Source organism: Lepidochelys kempii, chromosome 7 (assembly GCF_965140285.1).
Source record: "Lepidochelys kempii isolate rLepKem1 chromosome 7, rLepKem1.hap1, whole genome shotgun sequence".
Taxonomy (NCBI): Eukaryota; Metazoa; Chordata; order Testudines; family Cheloniidae; genus Lepidochelys; species Lepidochelys kempii.
In genome coordinates, this window is record NC_136386.1 from 68116615 (window position 1) to 68135529 (window position 18915).

At 42.0% G+C, this 18915-nt stretch overlaps 1 protein-coding gene across 6 annotated transcripts in view; it reads right to left on the bottom strand.

Moving 5' to 3' along the window:
• Window positions 1-18915, bottom strand: part of RASGEF1A (RasGEF domain family member 1A) — a 264311-nt gene that overhangs the window by 13653 nt on the left and 231743 nt on the right. For all 6 annotated transcript variants that reach the window (XM_073353263.2, XM_073353265.2, XM_073353260.2 and 3 more), the window contains 3 exons: window positions 18252-18431; window positions 11630-11758; window positions 3030-3167 (listed from right to left, as the gene is read on the bottom strand). In XM_073353263.2, coding sequence (XP_073209364.1) covers window positions 3030-3167; window positions 11630-11758; window positions 18252-18431 — 447 coding nt within the window. The remainder of the gene's footprint in view (window positions 1-3029; window positions 3168-11629; window positions 11759-18251; window positions 18432-18915) is intronic.

Here is an 18915-nt window from a genome sequence, read left to right on the forward strand (position 1 = left end):
GCTCCTTGCCTCACAAGGTGCCCGTGCTTCTCCGGCACAGGTCCTGTTGGACTTATGGGGAGACTTTTTTTGTTTTAAATTAATAATAGGGCTAGAATTTGGGACAGTTCAAATACAGTGTGCTTTCCCATGCCTCCCTGTAAAAGGTGCACTGGGCTCTCCTAAAACATGCCTTCCATGTCTGCATATAACTTCCTGTTTCTGCAAAAAACCAAAACCAACCAAAAAAACCAAGACAAGAGCCTTTCAGTGTTAATCCTTAGCATGATTGACTGTTATCCTCCTTGACAAATGCTATTGGAAGCAACCCAGCCTCTCTCCTGTTCCAGCTGGTGTCTCCCAACAAGTGTTTTAACACTTGCTCTCATGTAGACTTCCTCATGACACCTCCCTGAGAAAAACAATTTGATCCCTTCCCAACTGCTTGATCCTCCTGTACCCCTTTAAATACTCCAACTGCCAAACCACAGTCTTCCTAATATGTGCCCTGACTCTCTCTTTCAGTTGCCAAATCAATTACCCAGCTTTCCTGCGCTTTTCTCTTTCCCTATGATATCGCTCTCCTGGGTTCCCATGCATCAATTCCTTTGAAGCAAGGTGGTGTTTTAAGGGTTAATGTTGTTGCTGTCATGTTCTCTGCATCCAGCGTCAACTGGATGCACTGAAGTGAGGTGGAATGGGTCTGTGACTATTCAAGGAAGCCATCAATGTGCAGTGATGATTGAAAACTACGTGGCAGATGTGAGAGACGATGGCTATCAAAAATTTGTCTGTAGTATGCTATAATTAAGCAATAATAGTGTCATAACGTTGCTTTACAAGGCAATAATCTGGCTCCCAAGTGGAATCAAATAAGAAGCTGAAGGCAGCGTAGTTTATCTTGATGAGGCAACGGGTTTATTGCTAAGAAGCAGCTGGCTGGAGCTATTATTGCTATTATGCTACGAATGCCTAAAATACAAGTTTGCGAGAGTTTCTTTTGGAGTTCTGATTCTACTCTGAGTTACACTGGTTTTTACACCATAAATCCATTGTTTTTCAATAGTGAGAGCTGATTTACACCTGCATAGATGAGGGGAGACTGGCCCCCTAGCAGTGGATTATGTATTTTGCAAGATAAGGGAAGAAAGTTTAAATGTAGGAGAAAGTGAGGTGGTGGGGTGTTTGGATGTTTGTGTGACTATGGAGAAGGCAATTGAAATGAGATAAAACTTACGAGTTGCTGACAGTCCACATGGCTCTTCTTAGACTCAGAGATTTATAAATTCAGAAACACAGAGTCTAAATATTTGCTCATTCAGCCACAAAAATCTGTTATGCTGTCCTAGAGTCTCCAAGTTAACATCAGCATGACTGTCTTACATCTGTTTCTATTCACTCCTAATAGCTTATCTTATACATCAAGAAAAACGGGGAAGCTGAAAAAGGTGAAAAATTTAAAAACCAAAAAAACCCAAACCCACAAATCAAAACAAAAAACAATAACTTTGTTTTAGACTCTGCTTGGTAATTTATTCAAACATAAAAGAACAGGAGACAAACAGTGAGGCTGGGAGCCATTTGCTATTTGTTAGTGTCAAATTACATTTCTAGGGGTCAGACAAAGCCTAGCTCTTCACAGACTGAGAACTTGACATGTAGTCTTGTTAAAAGGATAAATGCTACGATACCATAATAAATGGATGTCGCATGAAACCTCAGCAACCGATGCTCTGAGCCATTCCATAAAGCCGGTGATTTTTCTCCCAACTGGCAATTTACTCTTGTATATAAAGCCAGAGTATTTCCTCTTGTTCCCAAAAATAGAGATTTGAAATGCTCCTATCACAATGGCTAAAAGTCTGAACTTACTATATCAAAGTGGAAAACGTTTAAAAAATGTGTCAACTTTTTATGGTAGGATCCCCGCCAGCTATTTTCCCCCCCCCCCCCCGTTTATAAAGACAACAGAAGGGCTATTGTAATCCTACCTCTCTTTCACCTATTAAGACACTGACATTTTCTTAGTAGCATGCAGGTAAACAATACTGCTGACTCAATGAACGGGCATACTTCCTTTTGACAACAGCTGTAGCAGCTAATTGTATAATGACTTATTGCTGCCTCCCACAATGCTGTCAAACCTGTTGCTCTTCATCCTTCTCTTAAATCAAATGAAGCACATACATAATCCTGTTGTCATAAAAAGCTAGGGAGACTAGTCTTTAAACGGATTCAAAACATTAGAAAACATTTTTTTTCACTTTAATTCTTGTGATTTATTCATTTTACATTTTTTTTACCATCCATTTCTTCAATATAGTCTTCCCCTCATACTTCCCTCCCCCCCGTCCCAGTTTCTTTCTCCAGTATTTGTAGTGACTTCCTTTATCACGCGAGCTTCCTAAATGTTCCAGAAAAGGATTCTCCATTGCTAGTTTTAGCCACTCTGGATCTACCAAATTGGCAGGTTACTTTGGAGGAAGTTTTCTCCTGGCTTGCTAGACATGAAAGCTCACAATTGTTCAGATTTGTAGCTAGACCAGGGTTGAACAGGTAGACACCAGCTTAAAGATCTTTCTTCATGCTAGCTATCACCAAGCTATGTGAAACTCTTGTTACAATTGTTGTCATAGTTCTCCTTGGGGATTGGTCCAGAGACATGGAGGACTAAAGCAAATGCTTCTACAGCTAGTGTTAAAGGTTCTTTTGAAAGTTACAGTCTATGTGGATCAGGCACTGAAGGGGATGCACAATATACACTATGCTGTGTGTTGGAATTGTATTATACCTTACAATCCTCCTCCTTTCTTCCTCCTCTCACCTCCTATACCATCAGCAGGTGCTTTGTCATCTCCCCCTGGGACTCACCGATACACACCCAGTTTTTGCTAAGTTCACCTCCTAACCCATATCCAATGGTTGCGCGGACAGCTCAGCAGTTGTTACTCTAACCTAGTTAGGATGCATACAGCAATGGTGGGGAGAAAATACTATGATAAATTGTATTCCTTGGTTGCTCTTGTGCATATGGTTATTTTCCCCCTTACCTCATCACATTGTGTGATCCTGTGAGCAATCTCCTTCAGCTCCTTCATGGATTTCTCATCCTGGAAGTCATAGGGGAATGTTTCTGTCCATTCTTTCAGGAGCTGAATGATCTTGGCAGCAAAGGATTTTAGCTTTGCCTAGAGAGGAGTAGAGATGGGTTGATTACTGACCTGCAGACCTCCTATTGCTGTGAAGGTGAGTGAATGCTTGATGGAGGAAAGTGCACACCCTGTGCCACAATCAAAAATAATTGAATCAGTAGCAGGTGTGTGTATTTACTAAAATATGTATTCAGTTGTGTTGATGAAATCACACAGCGAGAGCTCCTCAGCTGATGTAAATTGGCCCAGTGCCACTGAAACTGGCTAGCTTTTATTTCTAAACCAAAAGCTTTGAAGATATTTTAAGGCCAGTCACAAATAGCTAGGGAGATGACGGTATTGTACAAGCATTTCGTTCAACTGAAGTCAATGCTATGTGGCTGACTTATATCAACTGAGGACTGGAGCAATACCTTTAATGACTTAATTGAAATGTACACACAGCTTCAGTGTCATAACCAAACATCTTTCCCGTGAAGTGCTCATAAAGAATCTTTCCTTCTGTAGAATTGGTTTTCAATCAGGACCCTCAGATTGTGCTCTGCTTGAAATAGCCAATCAAATAAATAAATGCTACAAAAGAAGTTGTATGTACTTTGCATTACATCTAAATAAAAAGGGACTTTGACAATAAAATGTTGGCTCTTGCTCCAAAAGCCCTCAGGGAAAGGAGTTAGCTCTTCAGCTCTGTCACCTGACAAGTGAATTCTCTAGTGTCATGCGCCGAGGCTGTTCCATCATGTGGATCTGATTTGGATGCTAATTAATCCAGCTTTGGTGGTAAAAGAGGGTTGTACTGGTAAATTCAAAGGGATGTGGTGTTAAAGTTTGGAGAGAGTTTTAAAAAACACTTTCCCCCACCCCCCATCAATGATCACTCTGCAAATTTGACCAAGCTGACTTAATTGGGAAGATGACTCTTTACATGGGCAGTTGCATCCTGTCCATACAACAGACCAGCTCTGAGGGTAGTGCTTTGGCAGAACCTTAGTAGAGTGCGCACATGTTCTCACTGATTCTGCACAGAACACAGCATCTTGAACAGCACTCTTGGCAAGCAACTGCCTCATTGCACAGGACATGGCAAATCCCACTTAACAAACCAGGCAGCATTATGGGCCGTGGTCAAGGCACACAAAACTAGGAAGACAGCATACTGAATTTTTCAGAGTAGCAAGTATGGAGTGAATTGCAGAGGGTCTGCTCTGTAGTTATAAGACTTGGAAATGATTTTGTTCAGTATTTCCCAGGGGGGGTCAAATTCTGCCAACGTAGATCCTGTGCACCCCACTTCTTCCCCCCCCCCCCGCCCAATCAGCATAAATCAGTGTGTAAATTTACATGGCGTAAATCAGGGTGGAATTTGACTTTTGACTATGAGAGGGAAGACTTTCTATTTTTAGTCTGGTTTATATTTAACTTTGGTTAAGAGACTCATTTGGCTCTAAAAGAAGCTTAGTTCTAAGAAAATAAAGAGGAAGTTTTCTCTGTTGTTTACCATCCCAGCTGAGTCATTGAAAAAGTTCCACTATGCAAAGTGCAGTTCCCTCTCAGTACTGATTAGGGTACTTCCCTCTGTGACTTTCCCCTCCCACCTCCTGGAATTTACAGCAAGTCAGCTAGCAGGTTCAAATGTCAGCAGAGGAACCAAATGGGTTGGAAAAGAGGATGTTGTTTGTGAGAACCTGACCAGAATTCCTGCCGCCCAACACCATGCTCAGTGAGATGAGCAAAATCCCCTCTCTCTGAGATACTTTTGTTAAATAAGCCAGTTGTTTTTATGACTTCTAACAGCTCACTCAAGTGCAATCAGCGGGAAAATTAACAATGGCTGATCTGAATTTAAAATAAAATCACGCAGAGTTTGGACCCTTCAGAAATGAGCCACTAAAAGGATTGTACAGGGTAGGGGAGTGCTACTGGCTTATACAGAAATGTTAACTGTGTACTATTTCTAGTTGCATTTTAATCCCATTGGAATTCTGTTGGTCTTGCTGGGGAGAGAAGGATGAAATCCCATCTTGTACTCTAAACAGCATCTGGAGGAAGTTCTCTGCATGCAGACCTCTTTTTGAGAAATGGGTAGCAACTCCAGGTTTTCATCTCCTTTGCACCAAATTTGGTGTCCAGCCCTTATTGAAACCTTTACTTTCTCTCCCTGAAAACTCCACCTGCCAGAATGCATGATTAACATCCCAGCTCTGTGTCTGAATGACACATGTATTGTCCCTACATAAACTCAAATGTTTAGGTGCGTGGGAAGGGGGAGGTGCTGTACAAATGACTGGATCAAATCCTGCCCAAGTTTGTTTGTTTGTTTGTTTTTGGGGGAGGAGGGGTTTACAAACTGTGGCATACAGTCCTGGCAGTGGAAAGTTTAGTAGGAGAGGAGATAAAGTTAGCAAAACAGCAGTTGTGCCCTTTGCTGGAGGCGGGTAGCTAAAAAAGTGGGTGTGTAATTGAATACTTGGGGTGGGGGGCACTGATTCAGCTTATCCTTACTGCAACCTCTTCCAGTGTAGCTCCTGTGGATCCCCTGCTGTAAACTCAAGATCCTCCCACACCCACTCAGAGTAAAATAATGAGGCAGGGCAGCAGCAAGATTACTGCCTGTCCTTCAATTTCAATCACCTTTTGCCTCTGGGGTATGAAATCTTATAGCTCCCTGTGCAGCACAAATTAATCTGGTCCATTGTTAAAAGTGTAGGGTGGTGTATATCAGTGTAGCGAGTTGGCGGAGCAGATCCTCAACTGGTGTAAATAGGCACACCTCCACTATCTGGTTTTTCCACCAGGCTTATTTTAATGATGATTATCTTGACTGCACCTTCTTGACTTTTGCATTTGGGGAAAATTCAAATTCATCCTTACAGCTATAATGGTCTGCTGCATATTAGCATAGATTTAGAATAATGTATTTATTTTGGGATGTATGTTTGTCCACTATGCATGCACATTCATGCACCCCTACACACAGGCTGTCAGAATTTGTTTTCCTCACCGTTCAAACCTAGGACTCTAATGCAAGACAAGCTACATTACCCAGCAAGAATACAGGTGTGACAAAGCTTATCAGTTGCTTTCACTGCCTGATGAAAACAAGATGTTCTTTCTAAATGCAACACTGAAAACCATCAGCCCAGCAAAATGCTAGATTCCTGTTTCATGTGCATGCTGCTAAAACTCAGTGTGATAGGTTTGTGATGATGCACACACATCTGTGATAACTGACAAAATCAGAAAATTTGGGCTAGTAATTCTGTGGGAGGCAGCAACTAGTGTGTGTGTGTGTGTGTGTTATGCATGCAAGAAATATACCTGCCTACTCTTTTGATAGCTTTACTTCAGATTTCAAACACTGTCCTCCTATGGGGCCTATTCAAAACCCATAGTAGAAATACCCCATTGACTTCAAAGAGTTTTGGATTAAGACCTTCATAGAGAAGACAAAAGTCAATAGCTAGAGAGTATCAAGAAAGTACTTCCTGCCCAGCACCAAAAAGGGATCAAGATCTAGAGATGGTGTTTTGTTACAGTAATGTTCTTATAACTCTACAGTAATGTTCTTATAGTGTGTACTGCTACCTTGCTAGCATATTAACACAGGAGGTTAATATTTAGAAAAATGTGTGTGTTTCTGTCTACTACATATATCTAAAATATGTCAGTGTTGTAGCCAGGTTGGTCCTAGGATATTGGAAAGACCGGGTGGGAGAGGTAATACCTTTTATTGGACCAACTTCTGTTGGTGAGAGAGACACGCTTTTGAACTACACTGAGCTCTAAGCCTGTCTCTTTCATCAACAGAAGTTGATCCGCTACAATATATTACCTCACCTACCTTGTGTCTCTCAAATATTTCGCTCGTTTGATTGACACTATGGCCCAGTTCTTCATCTGGTGTAAGTCAGCACAGTTCTCCTGGAAGTTAGTTCACCACCTGAGAGGAGGCCCGTAGAGACATTTGCATTCTTCTTAAAAAAAGACTTTAGACCGTGAATTTAATACTTAAACCCAGGACTGATAACAGTGCTGAACGGTGAGCCAGGGATAGCATAGGAGCAACACAAGCTCTGCCAGCCAAACTGTGCTGATTGCTAGCACCCCTGCTACTCTAGCTGAGTGACATGGCGAGGGACAGTCACTCATCCCCAATTGTGTGGTTCAGGACGCCGAGGGTCAGGAGATGGGCTGTTGGCAGTGCTATGTTTGGGGTGTTATGTTTAACAAGCATGAGCCACGCATTAGTTAACACTCAAAAGAGAGAAATGAGGACATCTGGAGAGAGAAAATATTGCTACCATTATATGCTCCAACAGAATGTGATGGAATAAGAGAACTTTTCAGAGACTGCAAGGAGAAATGATCCACATTGCAGGGGATCTTTCCCCCCAGGTGCATGTGCAGGGCCAGATTTTTCAAAGGTATTTAGGTGTCTAGCGCTCATTGATATCAATTGGAGTTAGGCATCTAAATACCTTTTAAAAATCTGGCCCTCCATGCTTAGCACAATAGGGTCTCAATCTCAGTTGGGTGGCTGCGCATTACATAATACCACTGCTACGACGGATATTAAAAATACTGCAAATATTATTGTCTCTCCAGAACAGGGACAGTTGATGTGAATATCCAGTGTGTCACTGTTATTAGTCCCTTGCTTTCTTGAGCGCTGAATTTACTCCCTTTATTTCCTTTTAAAAAAGCAGCATTTAGAATGAAATACGTGGCTAGATGGATCAAATCTATTTCATAATCAAGCTACTATTTAACATTTCAGTGCAAATTTTAATATCTCATTGGATTTTTAAAATGAATTAGAGCTATTTAGGGCTGGAGACTGCTTCGTTTCTATGCTTGTACAGTACCTGTTTGGGGCTTTTAGCCACTCTGGAGATATAAAGCTTACTGCATTTAACTAAAAAAAAAAAAATCCCGGACCATAATGGAAATTGGTGACTTTCCAAGTTAACTAGTAGTTAAAAAGCAAAGCTGTCCTTCGAGGCAATATATTTTTCCCAAGCTGTGGGGAATGATGTTTCACCAGCTGATTTTATCCGTAGGCAGGATTGTACTGCTGCTCTTTCTCTGGGTCAATCACTCTTGGCCTTGTCTATATCTCACTGGAAAGTTGTTTGTTCTTTATTGACAGAGTTAATAAGTGACTGACCTATTACACCTGATGTCTTAAAACCTACTAGACTGTCGCTCTTTAAAATTAGCCAGCAGTCTTGAAGAGAGCGCAAAGTGTTTGCCTTTCAATCTACCACTTACATCTTGACTTGCCTTCCACTTTTTCTGTGCTACTAGGCAGAGATGTCAAAAATGTAGGAATGATAAGCACCATGGTGCATAACCTCAAAGCCAGGCCCCCTGCCAGTGTTTCAGCTCATACGCTACCCAGACAACAAGTCAGACAGCCCTTTATTTTATAATTTGTTTATGCAAATCTCTAATCAGAAAGCGATCAGAACTTTTTGTGCCAGCTATTTCCTGCTGCGATAGCATTTAATTAGTAGATGCTGGTGGAACGGATTTTGGCCAATGATACCCTAATGAGTTATGATTGAGTGTGCATACAGTGACTTCAGTTTAGAAGTTCTATGATGCACATAGAATGAGTTTTTTACATTCCTACTTTGCAGCCAAATAGAGCAAATCATTTGCAAATGCTAATGGGCCAAATTCATCCCTGGTGAATGCAGATGCAATACTAGTGGAAGTCTGTAGGTCAAATTTACATTGGGGCTGGAAGAAAGGCAGTAGTGTAACTTGCATTAATTTGGTATTCACTGGGCATGGAAAACAAGTGTAATTTATATTGAGGGGGAAGAAAGGGTCAGGGGCATAGCAGAAAAGCAACTTGCAGGAGGGTGCAAAGTAGCTTTCCAAACACGTTTTTTTTTTTCACACCTTGCTGTTAACTGATTTTCCTTGATGCTTGTTTCCAACTTAGCAACACAAGGTCTGTGAGCGTGGGTGTTCAGAAGGTGAACTGCTCTATTTACACCTTCCTGTTAGTTGATTTTCCTGCTACATCATCTCAGTATGTAAGCTACACTTGTTCTGCATACCCATTGAATGCCTAAATTGCATGGGTTATATTGCCTAACACGTGTAACATACATTGCCATTGAAGTTACCAATACATTTGGCTGAGTGCTTATTTGCTGGTGTCTTCTGATATGAATGCACTGAACTACATTGCTGTCTGCAAAGAAGAGCCTCATCTTGTACTCCTATTATCCATAAACCTTAAATAGTTCATATGCGAATTTTGAAAGCTTAATTACTGATGGCAGTAAATGTCACTCTTGTATATAGGGATGGCATAAATTGTTGAGGGTCTGATTCAGCAAAGTGCTTAAGCAATGGGACTATTCAAACGCTTAGTTATATATGTGGGCAAGTTCCTTGCTGAACTGGGACCTGTTACAAAAGAATTGTCTTAGACCAGTGCCCAGAACCTGAACTAAACTTAGTCATTTAGAGCTTTGAAAATACCTATTAATGTGGCCCCATTTCTGTGCCCCTCAGTACATCCCAGTTTCAATCTGAAGTAGTAAGAGAAGATATTCCTCCAGTGATAGCAAAATTGGAGGCCCCAGTATATATGGGCCACCATTTTAAACCTCATATCCACTACCCTTGCTCAGAGTCTAATTGACTTACTGCTTAAAACACCACCACCAGCAGCGTGCAGCCTTTCTCATAGACTTTAAAGCTGGATGGGACCATCACGATCATCTAGTCTGACCTCCTGGGCATTGCAGGCCACAGAACCTCACTCACCGACTCCTGTAATAGACCCCTAACCTCTGGCTCAGTTACTCAAGTCCTCAAATCACAATTTAAAGCAGGAGCAATGGAAGCTCCCTAAAAATACAGCGTGGGGGCACTGACGCCTGAACCAGCCCCGTGCCGCCCCTTCCCCCAAGGCTCCACCCCCCCCCCCGTCACTCATCCTTACAGCTGGTAAAAAGTGACGGGACCATGGCCCCCTGACCTCCCTTGTTCCGGCACCCATGATTTCAAGACTTAAAGTTACAGAGACTTGACCATTTACACTCGTTTAAACCTGCAAGTGACCCATGCTGCAAAGAAAGGCGAATCCCCCGCCCCTAGGGTCTCTGCCAATCTGAAAATTTCTTCCTGATCCCAAAATATGATGATCAGCTAGACTCTGAACATTTCAGCAAGACCTAACAGCCAGACACTTGGGAAAGAATTCTCTGAAGTAACTCAAAGTTCTAGTGTCCATCCATTGGGGATATTTGCTACTAGCAGTCACAGATCAGCTACATGCCATTGTAGGCAGACAGTCTCATCGTACCATCCCCTCCATAAACTTATCAAGCTCAGTCTTGAAGCCAGTTAGGTCTTTTTGCCCCTAGTGCCCCCCTTGGAAGGTTGTTCCAGAACTTCACTCCTCTGATGGTTAAGCTAGGCCTCCCAACATTGGTATGCCACAGTATGATTGGGGAGCTGGAATAAGATGGTCAGCTTTGGGAGTGGTGGTGGTGGTGGTGAATTTTGGTGGTTCAGGAATGCAGTCTGAGGCTATGTTACTGACAGACAAAGAGTAGAAGTCCAGTATGTAACACCGGCCCTTTGACATTGTTCTCTTCTGTGAATCAAGTTCTGTTTCCTACAGTTCTGACTGACTGTGTCAACACCTACTGCTAAAGAAACACTAATGGAACAGAACCAGCTTGGCAATGGTGGGAAGTTAGGAAATTTTTGAATAAATGGAATGGAGGTCCAGAAAACCTTGTTCTTGTGAGATTTCTGTTATAACCATGGTGGATCAGGGGCAGGGGGGAAGAGTTTGGACAAAATGAAAGATGTCAAACTTCTGGATCTGCACTGGAACCCCAACCTGCTTGCTGGCTACGTCTTGCCAGTATCCACTAGTGTTACCTGCTCATTGAAACTGAAGTCAGTGGTTTACTAGTAGGAGTTAAAGACTGTAGAATTTGCCTAATGGTAAACTGAAGTCCATGACCACTGTTCCCTCTAAACTGTGCATGTGCACACAGATCCTAAACCCCGTGCACATGGCGAAACATCACACGCACAAAAATTTGCACAGAAGCACAAAAATTTGCACAGAAGAAATTTTTTGCACACACGGCCTGTCAAAAATTAGAGGGAACATTGTCCATGACCCAGAACAGTGCACCCTCTATGCTGTATACAGTTTTTCAGAGGGTTTAAAAAGCCTATTGTATTTTAATATTCAATACCTTCCCTTGGAAAAAGAAGCCACAATGTACCCCCAAGTGATAGAAGAGCCTCAGTCCATGAGCTAATGGATATCAGGGTTTTATGATTAGCCAAGAATGAACAGTGGTTCAGGGAAAGAGGCTTAAGTATGAAAGTCTTTAGTGAAATATATTTGTCAGAGTATCAATATGTTCTATGCACGGTTAGCTTAAAAAAGAAAGGAAAATAAAATGCACAATAGCTTAATTCAATACAGAAACAAATTATTCATTTACCTTTTCTGCATCAGACCCAATCTCAAGCTGCTGTTTCTGCTTAATGCAGATGTGCCCCACTTTTGCCAGGAGCTCATGTGGGTGGATGAAGACTCGGGAGCTCAGTAGGAAAGTGAAGATATAAGTCCTCTGCAAGAAAGGTTGGGCGGGGGGGAGTGGAGAAAACAGGTGAGAAACTTGAGCAGAAATCACCCATCCTCTTTGGAGACTGCTAATAAAATCTACCTCCCAGGACTACAGATGGAACTTTCCCTTGGTTAAGCTTTCTATAGATCACCTTCTCCCTGGATCAATGCCCTTTCCTAGCTTTACTGGTGACAATAGCAAGAAACACAGTGTTTCAGCAGCTGTTAATAGAGCTTTTTTTTCCAGATTCCCAAACTATTTGTCACGTCAAGATACCAAACTAAATATCAGGTGTCAGAGTAGCAGCCGTGTTAGTCTGTATTCGCAAAAGGAAAAGGAGGACTTGTGGCACCTTAGAGACTAACCAAGATGCTCAAATAAATTGGTTAGTCTCTAAGGTGCCACAAGTACTCCTTTTCTTTTTGCAAACTAAATATGCATAAGTAGTTGTCCTTCACCAAAAAGACGAATGAATCTGTCCAAGGATGTTCGGACCCCATCTTGAACACTATTATTTATGCTGCTTTGTTTCTTTAAGAGCAGTTGTTTTTATTTGGCTGCCCAAAACCTATTGCAAGTTAGTTCCAAACCACAGCAGTGTTTTTGTTTCATGTGTGTTTTCCCTTTCCATGCTCTTTCCCACAATCAATGTTATAGGCTTGGGTTCAATTTGTACTCATATGACAATATTTCAGTTTTAAGCCAGTAAAACCCTTTGCTTCCTTGGGGCCCAATTCAGATCCCTTTGAACTTTTATAGATCTATATCAATGCTAAGCATTATTATTATCATTAGGATTAGGCCCTCAATGTGAGGAAAGGGAACAGAGCTAAATTACAAAGGGTGGGCTTTAAAAGTTCATTCTGGTTTTAGAGATCTTATGGGTTTTGGTGATGCTCCTATACTTAGAATGGAAAGTTTCACTAGTATCAGTAATATCTGTAGGACCAGAATGAACTTTTAAAGGTCTGTATCCACTGTGGATGGAATAAGGAAGTAAGGGAGACATTCTGGCTAAATCTGGAGATTTGAGGTCAGATGCTCAACTGCTATAATACAGAAAAGCTCTGTTGATACCTATGGGCAGCTCTGTCAATTCCACCTGAGCCTGATCACAGGGTAAAGTACTCTTCTTGGAGTGAGAGTAGGCTGGTTATAATATTTCTGACATATTGCAGTTGAGGACAGTTTAGAGGCCATTCTTGGTTTGGCATTGTGCTCAATAACTTTTTTCTTATATTTTCAGTGAATTATGGAAGTTGCACATGATTCCTTCACATGTGCCTGTAAACGGTTAATAGACTGCTGGCAATCTGTGATGAAAGTTTATAAGCATAATTCTTTGGCAGTGAGTGCTCTATATTTTTGAGATAATTTGAAGTTGGAATGAACCCCAGCCCTGTCCCACAAATAGGAAAGGAGACTCAACCGAGTTACAGGCCAATGTCTCAGATCTGTCTTCTCGCGTTCCATACAGTATAGGCCTAGCAAATGCAACAGGCAGCAGCGCTGAATGTGAGAAATAAACTTCAGAGTGCCAACTCAAAATAGTAGCATGTGGTGTGTTATAAGCCATGCATAGTTCACTTCTATTCCTGTTGTCTTTCCCCCTTATAGCCAAATTCTGCACTCACGCCTGTGATCCCTCTGACTTAAATCAATGACCACGCCGTGGTGTAAGTGAGGAGAAACGTTAGCACTTGGGTGCAGGTCTTATACTTGTAATTGGACTGTGTATAAATTCTTCTGGAAATGGGTCAAGTCCTTCTTGCTTTGACACTCCCTCACCTCCCATTCTGTGAATTACTAGAGAAGGGTTGTAAAAGGTTTCTCTCTCCAAGTCCCCTAGGTTTTCCACAAATGCACTTTTCTGTGTGGGGAGGAGGGAATACTGTTGAGACTGTCAGGAAAGCTGCTTTTACTAGGTTAGTAGAAGGCAGCTGAAAGATAAGCTGCACTGTCCTATCAATGACCTTCGCTCTGATAAGCTAGGCCACATTCTTTGTGGCAAGATGTATTTTAGCCTTGCACACTAATTCTAGTCTAGGTCTGTTCCTGAAAGTTTGTGTGCTGTGGGATACTGTTTATCCAGAGTGACTCCAAGACAACCCTACTCAGAATACCAGTTCTTTAAAGTCCTGCTGTAGGCTTTAACTAAATCCAAATGATCAGGGCTCTTGTGGTGGTTGGTTTTTGGGTGGTTTTTTGGTGGCTTTGTGTTAATACAGTGCTCACAAAAGTGAAGAACTGGTACAGCCAGAAATAGGGCAGGCAGTGTATACCTCATTTCTAACTAGCAATAGCCATGCAGTGCCAATCCAGGCCTTCTTCAGTGTTTGGGCTGCCTGGTTTTTGATAGGAATGAAATCCCCCCTGGCATTGGTTTTGCACAAGTATTTACTGGGACCAGATTCACAACTGGTGTAAAATGGAATAGTTGCACTGATGTCAGTAGAGAGATGCCAGTGTACACCAGCTAGGAATCTGGCCCCATTTGTCCAGGCTTCTTGATCTGATTCTGCTTTAATTTACATGAGTGTAAAATCAGGAGGAAATCCAGTCGATACACCAGTTTTGTACTCTTGTTAATGTGAGAACAGAATTAAGACCCTTCTCTCTCTATTTGAATAATGAGCCTCTAGGCTAACGTCTGGTCACTGCCCACCTCATCCTATTCCATTGTGTGTTGAGTCTAGTTGAACGAATGAAATGAGTCTTCCCCCCCCGTCCCCAGTACATACATACTTGCTATCTGGTACAAATGTCTTAGGCCCTGTCTACGTGGGGGATTTTGGTGATTGTTACAGCTGTGCTGGTGCACGCATCCAGTGGAGATGGTCCACACCAGTGTAAACCATGACTCTTGCCAATGAAGCATATCTCAGCTTTAAAGCCCTTACTAGGTGATCCAGCTCCGGTTGACTTGAACAGGAGTTGGATCAGACCTCTCAGTCTGTTAGACACGATTGCCCTAAAAGGTGAAAAACAAGTGTGCTGGGGACTTAGATGAGATCACCTAATCCTTTTTAGTTTGTGTGTGAGCCATAAACCAGGATTTAAACTGGAGGCCTCTGGAGGGAAAAAGCTTGTGCTTTGAACCAGCTTTATTTAACTAACACACACACATACACATGCTGTCTCATAGGTGTTCCCTCTCTTTTTGAGAAAGGTGGCTTGGACCAGGAAATTCAGCTATGTAGCTAGCTGGCTTGACAAAGAAGGATTTACAAAATGCTTCCTTAAATGGTGAGGTTGAAAATTATGCCCCAACGCTGGCAGGTATTTGGAAGAAGATGAGGAAAATTCCTCTCGGCACCAACTTAAACTGACACAAAAGGGTTTTGTGCTTTACAAGAAAAAAAGGGAAGCAGATTTCTTTAGTTCCTAAAGTTGTTGCTAAGAGACGTCCTAAACTATAAAAAGGACAAAGAGAGAGAGCAAGACTAAAGAAGTAACTGTTACTTTATGGCCCAAGAATGTACTGATGTCTTCTTGAGGAAAAAGAAAAATATTTTCCTTGTGCTCTTGCTGCTTGATCTGGAACTTCTTATTTGTGAAATACTTGCTTGAAACTTTCTCTTGCTTGGGCATGAGGATTACAGACCAGTACATTCCATTCCTAACTTCCAGAACGCTGCTGTCTCACAAGCATGCATTTTTTCTATGCACCAAAGAAGCCTCTGTACATAAACAAGCCTCCCAGGAGCAACACACAAACATAGGCCCTTATCTCACCTCTCCTCTACCTCCTGCTGACCTCCAACTACAGCTCTGCCAACATGACAGAGAAGTCTTGTGTTGCTTGAAATCAGAATGAAAAGAGACCGTATTTTTTTCCCCCTCTAAGTTTAGGGAAGGATACTGGGATCTTTAGTGTCACATAGACGCAAAGTGCAGTATTTTCCAAGCAACGTGCTTGGGGAGGTTAGTTCAGAGGGTTTGATGAGAACCAGTTCCTTTTCAGTGATTTACAAACGTGCCACCGCTGAACTCAGGAAATCTATACTGACATCACTGATTGTTGCTCTAAGCCAGTGGTTCTCAATCAGGGGTACGCAGAGGTCTTCCAGGGGGTACCTCAACTCATCTAGATATTTGCCTTGTTTTACAACAGGCTACATAAAAAGCAGTTGCAAAGTCAGTACAAACTAAAATTTCATACAGACAATAACTTGTTTATACGGCTCTATATACTATACACTGAAATACAAGTACAATATTTATATTACAATTGATTTATTTTATAATTATACAGTAAAAATGAGAAAGGAAGCAATTTTTTAGTCATAGAGTGCTGGAACACTTTTTTGTATTTTTATGTCTGACTTTTTAAGCAAGTAGTTTTTAAGTGAAGTGTATCTTGAGGATACACAAGACAAATCAGAGCCCTGAAGGGGTACAGTAGTCTGGTAAGGTTGAGAGCCACTGCTCTTAGCCAGGCCAAACTGGCAACCCAAAACCCGCTACCACCTCTCCTGGAATATGTTACCAGTGAAATGGGACTAATGGGCTTTGTTCTTTCCTTTCAAGCATCACAGCCACGGATGACAGAGCAAGTAGGCGGTTACTCTGTTCCTTTGTGGCCACTCCTTTTTTAAAGTAAAAATAGGTGTGGGTTGAAGTCTAAACCTGTAACCAGATCCAAATCCAGGCTTTTTGGGAGGCTTGGATTTGGGATGGCTTGTATCCAGCCCACTCTTTACACTGTTCAAGCTGTTTTGTTTTATTATGTAACCCCTTAGGCTAAGATCAATTTGCTGTCAGTGATCTGACCTCGCTAAGGTAATATAGCCTCCTGCTGTGACAGGGGTTTCCCATCTCTCTCCCAGGAACTTATTCGGCACGTTTCCTATCCCCTGTCACTTGTTTGCTTGTTTTTTTGGATCATATGGTCCTCATGGTGGGCACCTGGACTTATGTGTTTATAATGCACTTAGCATGCTTGGTGTATTGCAGAATCACTGTAATTCCTAAGATCCACAAATCATTGCTAGAATCCCGAAGATAATATGCACAGTAGGGAGCAAGATTCAAAATAGCTGTGTTATAAATAGACAGCCCCTTACACTAAGGGACTTGCATTAGCAGCTACTTAATGAGCTGTAGGAAGGAACTCAAGCAGCTACTAGCTGTGCCATAGTACTACGGAACAGGTGGGGAACGGATTCTTACAAGGCTTAACTGCAGCTGTGTAATGCTACTTGCCTGATGTACAAAACCTCATGTTCTCTTCTAGCTCTACCTGCTGCTTTCTTCATCACACTGAGTGTCTTGAAGGAAGGAACAAACCTGTGCCTGCTGTACGTGGTGTAATAAAAGCTCATAAAAGAATGGAACAAATGGAGGCATTAACACGAAATGGTAGTTAACCCACTGGGCTTTATGAAGAATTACGTACTGTGCATGTGTGTCAGTCAAATGCAATGCAATTATCACTATACATGGTAAAATAGAAGCATTAGGACTGCTTTTGAATTGGAAAGTTGCTACAGTCCTTTTTTGTAAAAACAAACCTAACGTTTCGGACAAGGCTACTGGTGTCGTGTTCAAGGGAACTACATGTGGGGATGGAAATCTTTTTGTAGTGAGTGACGGTGTGTTTTTAAATTGTGACCTCAAAATAAAAGGTACCGTACAGATCTAGCTCAGGAAGGCTCCTGCTACAAGACGTTCCTGGCATGGCCCATGGTAATATGTGTGATTTTAATATAGCTAAAGGGTTTGGATTCCTCTACCGCTACTGTGCATTTTCCCAGGGCTTAAACACAGCTTGTGCTATACAATCTTTATGCTTTTCTGCAACCTCCTTAACTACAACCTTCCACTTATGGGGCTGAGGGGGTCATTTTAAGTAATGTAATAATCTCTTAATAATATCCTAGGTTGGGATGCCTATTGCATACCCGGCAGTTACACGTGGTGTTTGTTTCAGTGAATTGTGGCGAGGATGTTGAAACCATTCCTAGGTTCAGAAACTTAAATTCTAACAGAACTGGCCAGTTAAGATGTGCCGAGAAAGAACATTTAATTAAAGTCTGTTTTTGCTTTTCAGGCTACCTAACTAAAAGACACATAAAATAAGGAAAAAAATTTGAGCTGCCCTCAGCACACAGTTGATGTATTTCCCACAGGCAGAATCCAGTTAGTAGCTAATCTTGGTTGCACTAGAGCAAAGGCAGCTTAGTGGGATCGAAATTTCTTCTGCTAATGCTGCTGTTAACTGGTTTTCAGAGTGCCTGACAGGGGTTCAGCAGGGCTTGATTTCACTAGCAAATATTGCTGTTCAAAAAGGTAGAGGTTCCCTCCCAGCTGGGCATCTGCTCCTATGAAGGGAAGGCCCATTACTTGCAACAAAGCAATTAGATCATTAGGCCTGTTTGATCATCTTGATTAAGATGAAGCAAGAATTTTTAAGAAAATTGGTAATACCATCTGTGTTGGGATCCTGACTCTGTTTAGATGCCATAGGAATACAAGTCCTGAAATGTCTACTTACATCTGGATAATAGTCCATGGTGGGCACCAGTCGCTCTATCAGGGCCTCCAGTGATCCAGAGATGAGATTTCCATCCTGGTAAACAGGATCTCCACACCTCTCGCCCATGTCTGGCTGCACCTGCCCACTACAACTGGAACCGAGCATGCTGGAAAATATTGGTGTCTGGGGCATAGTTTCCTGCAGGATTGAAGGAAGAAAGAGGGAGGGTTAAGGTTTCTTTGCAGTTCTCTACCGTGAGTCTTCATTGCTTTTGCAAAGGCATAAATTAGACCTGGATTACATATTGGAATGAACATTAGCATGGGCATTGGGGGAGGGAGATGTGAGCCCAAACTCCCACAGACCTGCAGATGGCTTTTGGTTTTGAAATTACATGCAACCTATGTTCCTACTTTCTTCACTGTGCAGTTGCTGTCAGGATGCTTCCTCCCCACCCCCATTACAAATAAGACTATGGAGATACCAGCACAAAATACCATGTAAATGGAAGGAGCAATCTCATATATAGATAACAAATCGTAACCTATTATACAAACAACCACGTTACAAGGGCACAGTGTCCTTGTTTAATGTTCTGGGGGGAGGTTTTTTGGAGAAAATACTAGACCCTGCTGGATATGTACTAATCTCTCTTGCTAGGTCTAGCCCAGGTCGTGACAGA